Raw genomic sequence first — 11408 nt, 5'->3', positions numbered from 1 at the left:
TCCCCCCGCCTCGTCACCAGCGTCGTGTGCCCTGGGCAGGGCCTCCTCCTCCTCCGCTGCCGGCACGCCACCGGAGGGTCGCCGGGACCAAGCCTCGCCGGATCCAACGTCCGCTGTGCCGCCACCGGAGACCTTCGCCGTCGAGACCTCCCTGCGCTGCGCTGCCCCATCGCCCGCATCTCGCCGCGCCTTCAGCTCCGGCCGCGACCGCCTTCCGCGCAGCCCCGCGCCAGGTCCCTGCCGCCGCCGCCCCTGACGCGCTCGGGAGCAGGGCGACGGGAGGAACGACGGGGACGACAGGGAACCCTTCGGCTTCGCCCTGGCCGCGTGGGCCAGCTCACCCCGGCCCAGTTGCAGGCAGCACCAGGCCCCCCTGTCTACCCGAGGCCCAGTGAAGGAGGCCAGCTCCTTCGGCCTCGCTCCTCGGCCCACACCACCAACCGGTCCGAGCCGGCCCAAAGGTGAGGCTATCCCCCGCCCATGCGCTGTTTTGCTATGGTACGCCCTTGGTTTCGGCACGTTAGCTAATTAGGATTTTTTCGGAATTTAATAAAATTCCAGAAAAAGACTAGATTTTCAAACGCATGTATCTTTTAATCCGTATGTCGGATCGCGATGATTTCTATATGCTTTTCGTGTAGTTTCTCGAGTAGAACCCGTTTATAAAACTTGCATAATTATTTGAGCTAGTTTAACGTGCCAAATGCCTAGTTTTACGTGCTGTCTCAATAGGTTTATTGCCCGTAGTTATTTCCACGCGTGTTTGATTTGATCGAATGCCATGATAGAAATGCCCATGTTTTAGGAATCATTTTTGCATGCATTTTAGAGCGGTCATTTGTCTTTTTGCGTGTAGGGAATTGCCTCTAGTTTATTTTCCCGTATATAGTTTTTTTTTCCCGCATTAATGTGGGGCATTATTTTGTGTTGCAAACCCCACATATTTTATATGTTTCCGGGGTAGAAAAATCCCATGGATTTTTCTGTGCAATTAGTTTTAGCTTTTGAGTAAATTAGTTCGCGAGATATTTTGCTAAGTTGCCCTTTTGTTTAATTCGTAGGATTTATTCCGTGCCTCGTTTGAGTTAGTTGTCAACTAGGAAGTTGTTCTTGGGTGTTTTGTCTAGCCTCTGGTATTTTTGGTTACAATAGAAATGCATGTTTAGGTGTGATTTGCTTGCTCTCAAGTTGCTAGAAATAGTGCTGTTTTAGAGGAGCTGAAATATTTCTAAGTCTGGAATCTGTTATTATTTTGTTGCTGTCTTGTCCTGCTTGTAGCTTGTGCTCTATAGCTCTTTTGAGGTTGGTCCAATGGATTTATTTGTTCCCCTTGTGTTCCTCTTGCATGCTGTTAAGTTTCATGCCATTTGGAGACCTGTAGCTATAGTTTTTTCTTCTGTCAATATTGCTTCAGATCGAAAACTGCACTTTCACGAGGTGTAATTTTCACTAAGTCTGAAATAATGTGTGAGATGCCATTTTGTATCTTCTTTTCCTAGTGCTCCTTGCTGCCATGCTAGTTGTTGTTAGATGTTTGTAGTAGTGCTTCTTACCCTCTTCCGTGCCGTGCTTTGCTTGGGCATATCGGAGTTGTGTAGCCGTAGTTGTGGGGCGTAGAAAATGCTATGTGGCTGATTTTGGCAGATTGTAGTGATTTCTTGTTTTGCTCGTAGTTTTTGAACCGTAGCTCCGATTAGATCGCGTCCTACATGAAACTTGCTTAGAATCTCGTGTAGTTTCATTTTCTCTTGCTGTTTGTATGTTTTGAAGTGCTCGTAGCCGCCGTTGCACACATTTTGCATTCATGCCATCATATCTCGCGGTGCTTGTATCTTTTGACCCGTAGCTCCGTTGGAGATGTTCTTTATGTGTAGATTGCTTGCTTTGACGCGTAGAATCACGAGAACCTATTTGTTTTGCTGTTTAACAACTAATTAAATGCATTAATTCAGATCTGAACAGAATTGTAAATTAACGTGTGAGATCGTCTCGGAGATGCTATATGTCATTTCCGACCTCATTTAAAATGTCTAGATAGGTAGTTTAATTTCCTCTTCACCTCTTGCATGTTTGACAACATTAATATCGCCGTGTAAATAACCGGGAGTGAACTAAATAATTAACGTGGAGTTTCGTCAATATGCAACTCGTGCATATTGAGCTTCACTTAATGTGTAGTGTTTGGTTGTGTGATTTGTCATGCCGTGACTTGCATGTATTCAGTAGCTCATGCATCATATGTGTTGTGCATCGTGTGGTGAATTCCGTGTGATGATTTGTGTTTCCGGTTTCCCCGTCTCGATAGAGTTCCGCAGCGTGCCGGATTGTGAGGACCCGTTCGACTACGTCGGTTCGTCTGCTTCACGGAGGCATTCTTCTTCCAAGCGGGATCTCAGGCAAGATGATCATTTCCCCAGATACCATTACTATCATTGCCATGCTAGTTTTATCGCTTCTATCGATTATGTCTCGTTGCCAACACCTGTTAAACGTCAGCCTCTCAACAATGTCATGTTAACCTTCAACCTGTTCAACCTAGCAAACCACTGATTGGCTATGTTACTGCTTGCTTAATCCTGTTGATAGCGTTGCTAGTTTGCAGGTGCAGATGCTTCCATGCGAAAGCATGGGTTCCTTGTTATATCACCATATTTAAATGCTATTTAATTTAATGCACCTATATACTTGGTAAAAGGTGGAAGGCTCGGTCTTTCTAGCCTGGTGTTTTGTTCCACCTTTGCCCCCTTAGTTTCGGCTACCGGTGTTATGTTCCATAAATGAGCGCTCCTAACACGATCGGGGTTGTTATGGGGACCCCCTTGATAATTCGTTTTAGATTAAAGTTGGTCTGGCAAGGCCCAACTTTGGTACTACATTTGCCTAAACACCTAATAAAATCGCATAGAGACTTTCCGGACCCCGAGGATAATTTAATTAACCCCCGGGCCAGTGCTCCTCATGAGTGTTGGCCTCACCTGAGCGATGTCCGGCGCCCCTCTGGTCACCCGGAGGTTTAGCAATCCCGACGTCTAGCTCATCCGCCGTGTCCTGAGAACGAGGTACGCGACTCCTATCGGGATCGTCGACACGTCGGGCGGCCTTGCTGGATTAGTTTTACCTTTGACGAGATATCTTGTGCATCGGGATTCCGGTGATGCTTTGGGTAATCTCAGAGTTGAGGTTTTCCACTAGGGAATCCGACGAGATCGCGAGCTTCGTGATTGAGGATTTCTATGCGGCTTGTGGTAATTTGTGATGGACTAGTTGGAGCACCCCTGCAGGGTTTAATCTTTCGGAAAGCCGTGCCCGCGGTTATGTGGCAACGTAGAAACTTTGCTTAACACTGGTTCTAGATAACTTGAAGTTAATTAATTAAAATATGCCAACTGTGTGCGTAACCGTGATTGTCTCTTTCGTGAGTTCCTTCTCCGATCGAGGACACGGTGGGGTTATGTCTGACGTAGGTAGGTGTTCAGGATCATTCATTTGATCATGAGTAATTCACGTCCGTTATGCGTAGATCTTCCCCCTCTTATTTCTTGTACTCGTAAGTTAGCCACCAAATATACGCTTAGCCGCTGCTGCATCCTCACCACTTAACCATGCCTCACCCATTAAGCTTTGCTAGTCTTGATACCTTTGGAAATGAGATTGCTGAGTCCCCTGTGGCTCACAGATTCCTACAACACCAGTTGCAGGTATAGGTAAAGGTTACTTGACGCGAGCGCGTTGATTGTTCATTTGGAGTTGCTTCTTCTTCTTCTTCATCATCAATCTAGGATGGGTTCCAGGCCGGCAGCCTGGGATAGCAAGGATGGACGTCGTTCTTCTTTTGTCGTTTATTTTCGTCCGTAGTCGGACCCTCCTCTTACTCTTGATGATATGTAATGTACTAATGTGACTCTGATGTAGCTTGTGGCGAGTGTAAGCCAACTCTTTATATATCTCTTCTTTTCAGTACATGTACTTGTAACGATATCCATTCTTGCGACACGACGAGATGCGCTTCTATCCCTGACGAGGCCTTCGTGCCAAATTGAGGATAGGGTCGCATCTTGGGCGTGACAGTGTGTCATACTAATGCCCCATAGGACCAACGCACCAAAACAGCAACCGTCACCAATGAAGAGATGCGTAGATTAAAAAGATCCAACACGAAAACATGCGAACGAAGACCGAATCCGAGTATATCCACCGAAGTCAACCACCGATTGAATCATGCGAGATCCGTCGAAGACACACCTCCCACGCCCTCCGATGATGCGCAGGAAGAGGGTTAGGTGAGGAGAACGTTATTTCATCCTCAAGGAGCCATCGCCTCTCACCTCAGGACACAAACCCTAAAAACCACAAAGAAACGTCTAAAAACAAATCCCTCCCGTCGGCAAGGGCAGGGATTCATCGCACCCCCATGGTCCTAGGGCCATCAAAGGCGACATGGACCGGAAGGATGTAGAGAAACCCTAAGCTTTTTGGAGAGAAGGTGGCGACTGCGTCGGAGGCTTCCGTTCCTTTCCTTATTGCATCGATGTAGCTCGACGGGTAGTCCTCGGCATCCGCCGCTAGGCACGTGACTTATTATGTCGACGTCAATGTGGCGCCACTCCATTTCCTCGAGTCTGCATCACTGCAACTTGTCCGTTCACGGATGCCAGACATGGAGTAGCTCGGTGCCCTCTCTTTGTTTGTTGGTATGTCTCAATTGGCAAGAGCCGACGTACGATGACACACACAGTGAGACGATGGACATGGTCCACGATGGACGGAGGCTGCTTCAAGGAAGGACAGGTGGATGACTTTGAGCCGGGGGTGTACGCCCAACAACTAGGCATGTATACCCTGTTTGGCATGCAGCAAGGCACGTACACCCAGTCCGGGGACATGGTCCACGATGGACGGAGGCTGCTTCGAGGAAGGACAGGTGGATGACTTTGAGCCGGGGGTGTACGCCCAACAACTGGGCACGTATACCCTGTTTGGCATGCAGCAAGGCACGTACACCCAGTCCGGGGCACCGCCGAGCACGCACACCCAACAGTCGGGTGGTACACTTGTCGGCCATCTGGAGCAGGATGGCGACGGCGACATTGATCCAGAGGAATTTGCGGGTGATCCAAAGAAGATGGTAGAGGAGAAAGCTTCAACATCCGGGAGGACAAGTTGTCGCGCGATGCATGGTTGGCCACTAGCATCGATCCCGTCCATGGCACGCAGCAAAAGGGTGCAACACTTTGGGAAAACATTCATACTTGGTTCTACGAGCACAAGAATTTCGAGCCCTACCACAACGAACTCATTCATAATCGTGGACAAAGTTGCTCAATCATGGATGGTACACCATCCAAGAGGTTGTGAGTAAGTATCACGGCCATTCAAAACAACTAATCCGTCGGTGATCAAGTGGTGTGCTAATCATCGAGCGATAAGTTATTATATGTGTTGGTCATTTGGGCGGACATGTAACTTGCTAGCTGGATATGCTCTATGTGTTGTTCCTTTGGCCAATTGGCCACATATGTGACTTCTTGACAATATTCTTCTTTTTAGCCCTCCCGTGTGTGCAACTTGTTCTTGAATGTGGAGAGCAGAAACTTCATCATCATGCATTGTTTGTTGAAGTTGAATGAACAATCAATATATCCATTGCCACTCCATCAAGACGGTCGGCATCGCCATCGAGGAAGAAGCGGGTGATCCAACCGACCTAACAAAAGAGTCGTCCAAGAAGATTAGAAGAGTGTTTCGGGGAAAGAAGTGGGAGGAGGAGAAGTAGAAGCGAGAAGGGACGCGACCAAGATTTCAGAGAGGTTCAAGGTTATCTTGGGCGAAGAAGGAAACATGTGTCAAGCGCTCCGACGTGAAGGGATAAAAAAGGCTGATAGGTTTAACATCTTGATGACGGCAACCAAGAAGAAGCTCAAGCTTGAAGAGAGAAGGGTTGAGCCCATGTCCGAAGCCTCCGAAGATGTCAACCTTGAAGACGGACGAGTTGGATGGCGATGCAAGGATGCTCAGATATCCGATCGGGGCAAACATGTTGTTTTTATGCACGGATTGTCGGACTGATACTTTGTGATTGAACACATGTAAAAACTAAGAACATTCTCATCCTTTTGGTTGTGATCGGGCGATATGAACACCGCACTATAATTTTCTCATATCGCTATGCATTTGAAATGCAATTGGTCAGACCGATGTTTAGGGGATGTGGTTAGCTATCGGGTTTATACATCCATGTCCCTGGATCAGTCCGCAGGTAAATAGTGTGTCTGTTTTAAAGGTCGGTGTTCAAGATGCTAATAGTGTGTCCGTTTTAGGGGTCCAAGATGCCCTTACTATGTCAACAATAAACGCAGAAGTAGGAAATAAACTTTGAGTGGTCCAAAAAAAATCACCTTGGTGCACAAGCTCTAGCTAGTCTTGTATTTTGAGTGGTCCGGCGATACGCTTTCAGTGAAAGGAGACATTCCCGTCGATGATGAGACGCATACGGTGACTTTGCAAATCTCAAGATGATATGACAGCTCAGTGTTTCGAAGATGCTCATAAGGATATGGTGTGCGTGTGTGCGTTCATAGAGGTGAGTGTATGTGCATGTATATGAGCGTTTGTGTGTGTACTATGTTAAAAAATGGTATTTTTAAATTAAAAAGTCAATATGTTTATATGGATGTATATACACATGGGCAAATTCTTATGTTGAAATAAATAATCATATGCGTTACACAAAAATAATAAATCATGATTTTAAAAAGATGAACAATGCATGTGTTATTCACTATTTAGAAATCAGCATTTTGTCATTTTGTATAGTTCACATGTTTACTTATTTCATCATCGAATTCTACCGCTTCTACTCCCTCCGTTCCAAAATATAAGACCTTTTACGTATTTCACTAGGAGACTACATACGGAGCAAAATGAGTGAATCTATACTCTAAAATATGTCTATGTACATCCGTATGTAGTTTATAGTACAATCTCTAAAAGGTCTTATATTTAAGAACGGAGGGAGTAATATACATCCATATGAATCCATATGATCATGTAGAATTCTTTTTGGATTTTTTTTAAGCTTTCGATGCTATTTTTAATAAACTACTGAAAATAAAGTGCTCCAATGCACTCGTGCTACAGAAATCTACTCTCCTGAGTGGTAGGTCAACTAACTGACGCTATATAGAAATGCTACAAATGAAATACACAATGATGACAGATGCCCTTTATTAGCTGATAATGCGCTCAATAGCGCATCTTAGATGTTTGATTACAAAGTAACATGATAAAATATTATACATAAGAGATCATCAGGGTGAGATGCAACTAGTTTCTGTGTGTACTTCTGACGTCTTCACAGGAAGACCTCCATGAAAACACCGCGCGGTCCCAATATATTTGCAGAATCGGTCTCTAAACATGACCACACCAAGTCCTGCAAACTGCAACATAAAAGTCCTGTTAATTAATGACAGATTTGAGGCACACACATAGTTTACTCAAGTTGTAGCAACCATTTAAAGTAATTGCACCAAAATTACAGTTTGTGGGCTTTGCGCTCCTTGAGAGTGGTTCAATCTGCATGTTTGCTCTATGAGACCAAACAACAGTTTGATCCTGATTCAGAGAATAAAAGATGGGCAAGTACCTAATTACATAGCCATTTCTGCTTGTAAAGCTGCCAGCTCATCGTCTTCGGTTTTACTACTCTGAGCAGTGGGCCGACTCGACTGCTGAGGTACCCGCGCTGGAGCAGTCATAGGAGCACTTGTGGTAGGTGCCAGTAGCTGTGCCTCCAACTCCTCGCCCTCCAAATCCGCAAGTTCAGCTTCCAGCTCATCCTATCCAATGCAGTAAGAGGTTAGATTTGTTTGGTTTGGTGAATGCACATCTGAGAGATAAGAGACAGAGAGACATACTTCATCGAAATCACTTGCTGCTCCCATAGGCGCAGATAGTAGATCCTGGATCTGCCTCATGTTCTCCATGTTGTCATTAATTTCATCCATGGTTTTGTCAACATCATCGATATTTCTGGAAAAGAAACACACGTATATGATGAGACTTGAGAAACAAATAAAATTATACACCGCATCTGCGGGCCGAGAAGCAACCGCTAAAATAATAAAAGAAGCAAAAGAGAGGCGTAAAAGCATTCCATCTGTATTGATCAATGAGAACAATCGTAATACTTGAAACTCTATTTAAACTGACCAGCTATTACAAAGAAAAGCATTAGCAATCTGACATGTATGCTGTTTTCTACTAAAAGCATCGCAGAATCCTACTACTGCTCATAATATTATGGTGTTCTGTATAACTTAAATCTATGAAACAACATTGTCAGCGTTTAAGTGGACATAAACTCTAGCTTCTACCATGCAAGCTCTTTTAAGACTTGTTTCGTTTGCACTGAACATTTATCAATGCACCACCTTATAAAAAAAATCATCTGTTAAGTCACTAGGCCTGCATTGTTGTACCATTTAAGCCAGCAATAAATTAGATGTAATTCGCTTGAAGTACAAAATACGATGATCTAAAGTCCAACACAGATTATGCTACCTAAGCTACCAGCAAATGTCCTTAGCAAAGTATATACTAATAAATAACAGTTGATTTGGAAAGAAAAGATAAATAAATAACTCGAATGCAAAATATTTAACTTTGTGAGAAATAATTCTTATTGTTACATACGTTGATTTGTGCATAGCTTTCATCGCTGATGCTCCGGTTCTCAATGCATCCACGGTCTCTGTTGTAGCTTTTGCACCTTCCAGCATTATCATCTGCAATAAGATAAGACACAGAAAGTAATATAGTGAATATTAAATCAGACTATCCGAGTAATACGACCTAGAAGGAAAACCGAACTACAGTGTCCTTTGAGACTTCACCTGATCATGAATCCTTAATTGGAAATTGCCAAGCTGCTCCACCTGTTGCTCATATAATCTTTTCCTCTTCAAACACTGTATTGCAGCTATGACAAGAAAAGAAAAATCATAGCTTTAGTTAATCCATTCTCTACCAGAATTCATTAGCTTCACAAGAAGGAAAAACTGTGCCATGTTGCAACAATACACAGAATGCAGAAGATATCAGGAGCAAACTGGTAAGGAGTGAGGTAACAAGTATAAAGACTGGCATGATGACTCACCAGAGGACCTAACAGTAGGAAAACTAGGAAAATAAAAGGCAAAATAGCAGGATAACAGCAGAAGGGAGCAAATGAAATGTACATGGTTATGAAGATACGATCATTGCAAATAAATGAATAGAACATCACAGCAATAGCCCAAAAAGAATGAAACAACAGAGATTTTTCAGTAAGTTATCCTGGAAGATATAAGATACCTTTTTTGTTCTTGGCTTTGGTGAACGCCTTGGCCTTCTCAACTTCAAGATTTGCTTTCTTCATTAGTAAATTTTCCTTCTTTTCTAACATTTCAAGAGTCTGAAGAATATTAAGAAAGTTAGTTTGCAGATACAAACGGTAAACAAATGAGAGCATTATAACCAGTATTACATGTCATGGAAAAAACATGTTCCTGAAACAATGCAACTCACAATTAAACTGATCGAGGCAAAATTGAGTAGTTGAGATATCCAATTATGAGTTATACAGAGCTGAATTCCACTCACCAGATTATCCGACATTTGAATTTAATCCTTCTATGCATTGAATGATTAAGAGGGGTTTCAGAATTCAGAGGACTAAGAAGACATCAGTTATGTACATAGAACCCCCTTGGTCTTACTTTCTACTACCTCTGTCCCAAAATAAGTGTCGTGGCTTTAGTTATTTGAACTAAAGCCACAACACTTATTTTGGGACGGAGGGGGTACTTTTCTTGTTTTGGATTTGGAAGGGAGTAATTGCAGCACTGAAAATGATACAATGAAACAAGAAGCATGTCAAAAACCTGTGTTTATATCCCCCATTCCTTTGAACAAACGAACTGAACCTTTTTGTGACTCTAAATAGTTTATAGCATCATCAACCTCCCACGTTGTTTCATCGATAAAAACCATCCATCCCGACAAATGCTTATTAAATCAGAATATCTTTACACCGCTCACTCTTGCATCATGCAACGCATATTTTCCTTTGTTCGTATCGCCACCAACCACATGACTATACACCCCCCTTCACTCCTAATTATCACAAAGTTAGGCGTAGCTGACTTCGATTTCGTAGTATAAAATCTCTCTAATCCGTCCGCCCACTGATCATCAGTACGGCAGCATCCCAGATAGACGACACACATTATAAAACTCCCGTGCAGTAATGAGAAGTCACAACTAATCTGACCCACACCCATGTATGCATAGAACCTACACTGAACTAACATACCAAACTACGGTGGCAAATGGCAAGCCCTCAAGAGTACTATCTAATCCCCCTAAAAAAAAGGAGTACTATCTAATCAGGGCGAGGGGGTCAATCGGTCATCGATCCATTCACCTCGCTGAGCTTGTCGATGGAGGCCAGCGCGGACGCCTGGCTCTGCTCCTTGGACTTACCGAACACCCTGCCAAACACCCCCGACATGGCTAGGCCCCGACCTGCCGGATCGCGCTCCGATCGGCTTGAATCTGCGAGGGAGAACAAAAAAAAAAAAGCAGCAGCCGGGTCAAAATCGAGCGGCGGAATCGATCGGGCGAGTCGAGCGGGCGGAGGGGCAGGTACGTCGGAAGCTGGGCGCTCCCCTGTTGCACGCGAGCGGGGGCTGGCGACGGCGGCTTCGTCGGCGGGGCTCGTGGTCAGGAGTCGCTCTGGTGGTGGAGCGGACGGGGGGAGAAGAAGGGGTAAAGCGGGACGCGGAGTTGTCGTTACCGGCCACGGAAGCAAGGAAGGTGGTATTGGTATCGGTGCCGGATGACGTGTTTGGCGGGTCGGGCCGGGTCCAGCAGAAGATAGGGCCTGGAGGCTTTTGGGGTGGCCGACCCGGGCTGCGAAAATATCCCAACACACACAAATAAAAACAAATTCTAAAAAACGCGCAATCAAATTTAAACTCTTTTTTTAGTTGGTAATTTACGCATTAAGTGCAACTTCAATGGGGGCCCCAAACGGACGGCGATTTCGTCCGCTTTTTATCCGTTTGGGTCGGCCGGCCGGCCGGCGTCCGCCCTGTTTTAGATACTAGCAAAATGACCCGTGCGTTGTAACGGGAGAAAAAAAACATAATCTTTAATAATGATGACCACATTATGTTCACACATCATCACTTGATTTTGAAATTTTGTGCAGAAATGCAAGAAAATGTTTCTTCTTTTACATGTATTCACAAGTTGAAGCAATCTTTACATTTTAAAAAAAAAATCATGGTTGTCAAAAATCTTGGTAACTCAAATAATTATCCTTAATTTTAAGATTTTTTTTAGAAAACATACAATAATAATCC

The 11408-nt window shown here is 44.3% G+C and overlaps 1 protein-coding gene across 1 annotated transcript; it reads right to left on the bottom strand.

The window, feature by feature from the left end:
• Nucleotides 1–7200: 7200 nt before the first annotated feature.
• On the bottom strand, nt 7201–10842 carry LOC123407204 (vacuolar protein sorting-associated protein 32 homolog 2-like). Its single transcript, XM_045100285.1, has 8 exons — nt 10691–10842; nt 10466–10596; nt 9355–9454; nt 8895–8980; nt 8695–8786; nt 7917–8031; nt 7646–7838; nt 7201–7439 (listed from the first exon to the last, which is right to left on the bottom strand). Exons 2-7 carry the CDS (start codon nt 10550–10552, stop codon nt 7650–7652), a joined length of 669 nt encoding a protein of 222 aa, XP_044956220.1. The 5' UTR covers nt 10553–10596; nt 10691–10842; the 3' UTR covers nt 7201–7439; nt 7646–7649.
• Nucleotides 10843–11408: the final 566 nt, after the last annotated feature.

Source organism: Hordeum vulgare, chromosome 7H (genome assembly GCF_904849725.1).
Source record: "Hordeum vulgare subsp. vulgare chromosome 7H, MorexV3_pseudomolecules_assembly, whole genome shotgun sequence".
NCBI lineage: Eukaryota > Viridiplantae > Streptophyta > Magnoliopsida > Poales > Poaceae > Hordeum > Hordeum vulgare.
Note: the sequence above shows the minus strand (reverse complement) of the source record. Positions and strands in the feature narration are given on the sequence as shown.

Excerpts from the sequence above, each read along its gene's own strand:
- LOC123407204 (XM_045100285.1), bottom strand. The coding sequence starts at position 10,552 with ATGTCGGGGGTGTTTGGCAGGGTGTTCGGTAAGTCCAAGGAGCAGAGC. Across the intron at positions 9,455-10,465 it reads CCATCGACAAGCTCAGCGAG|ACTCTTGAAATGTTAGAAAA; the intron begins GTGAATGGATCG and ends AATATTCTTCAG. Across the intron at positions 8,032-8,694 it reads AAAGCTATGCACAAATCAAC|AAATATCGATGATGTTGACA; the intron begins GTATGTAACAAT and ends TTTCTTTTCCAG.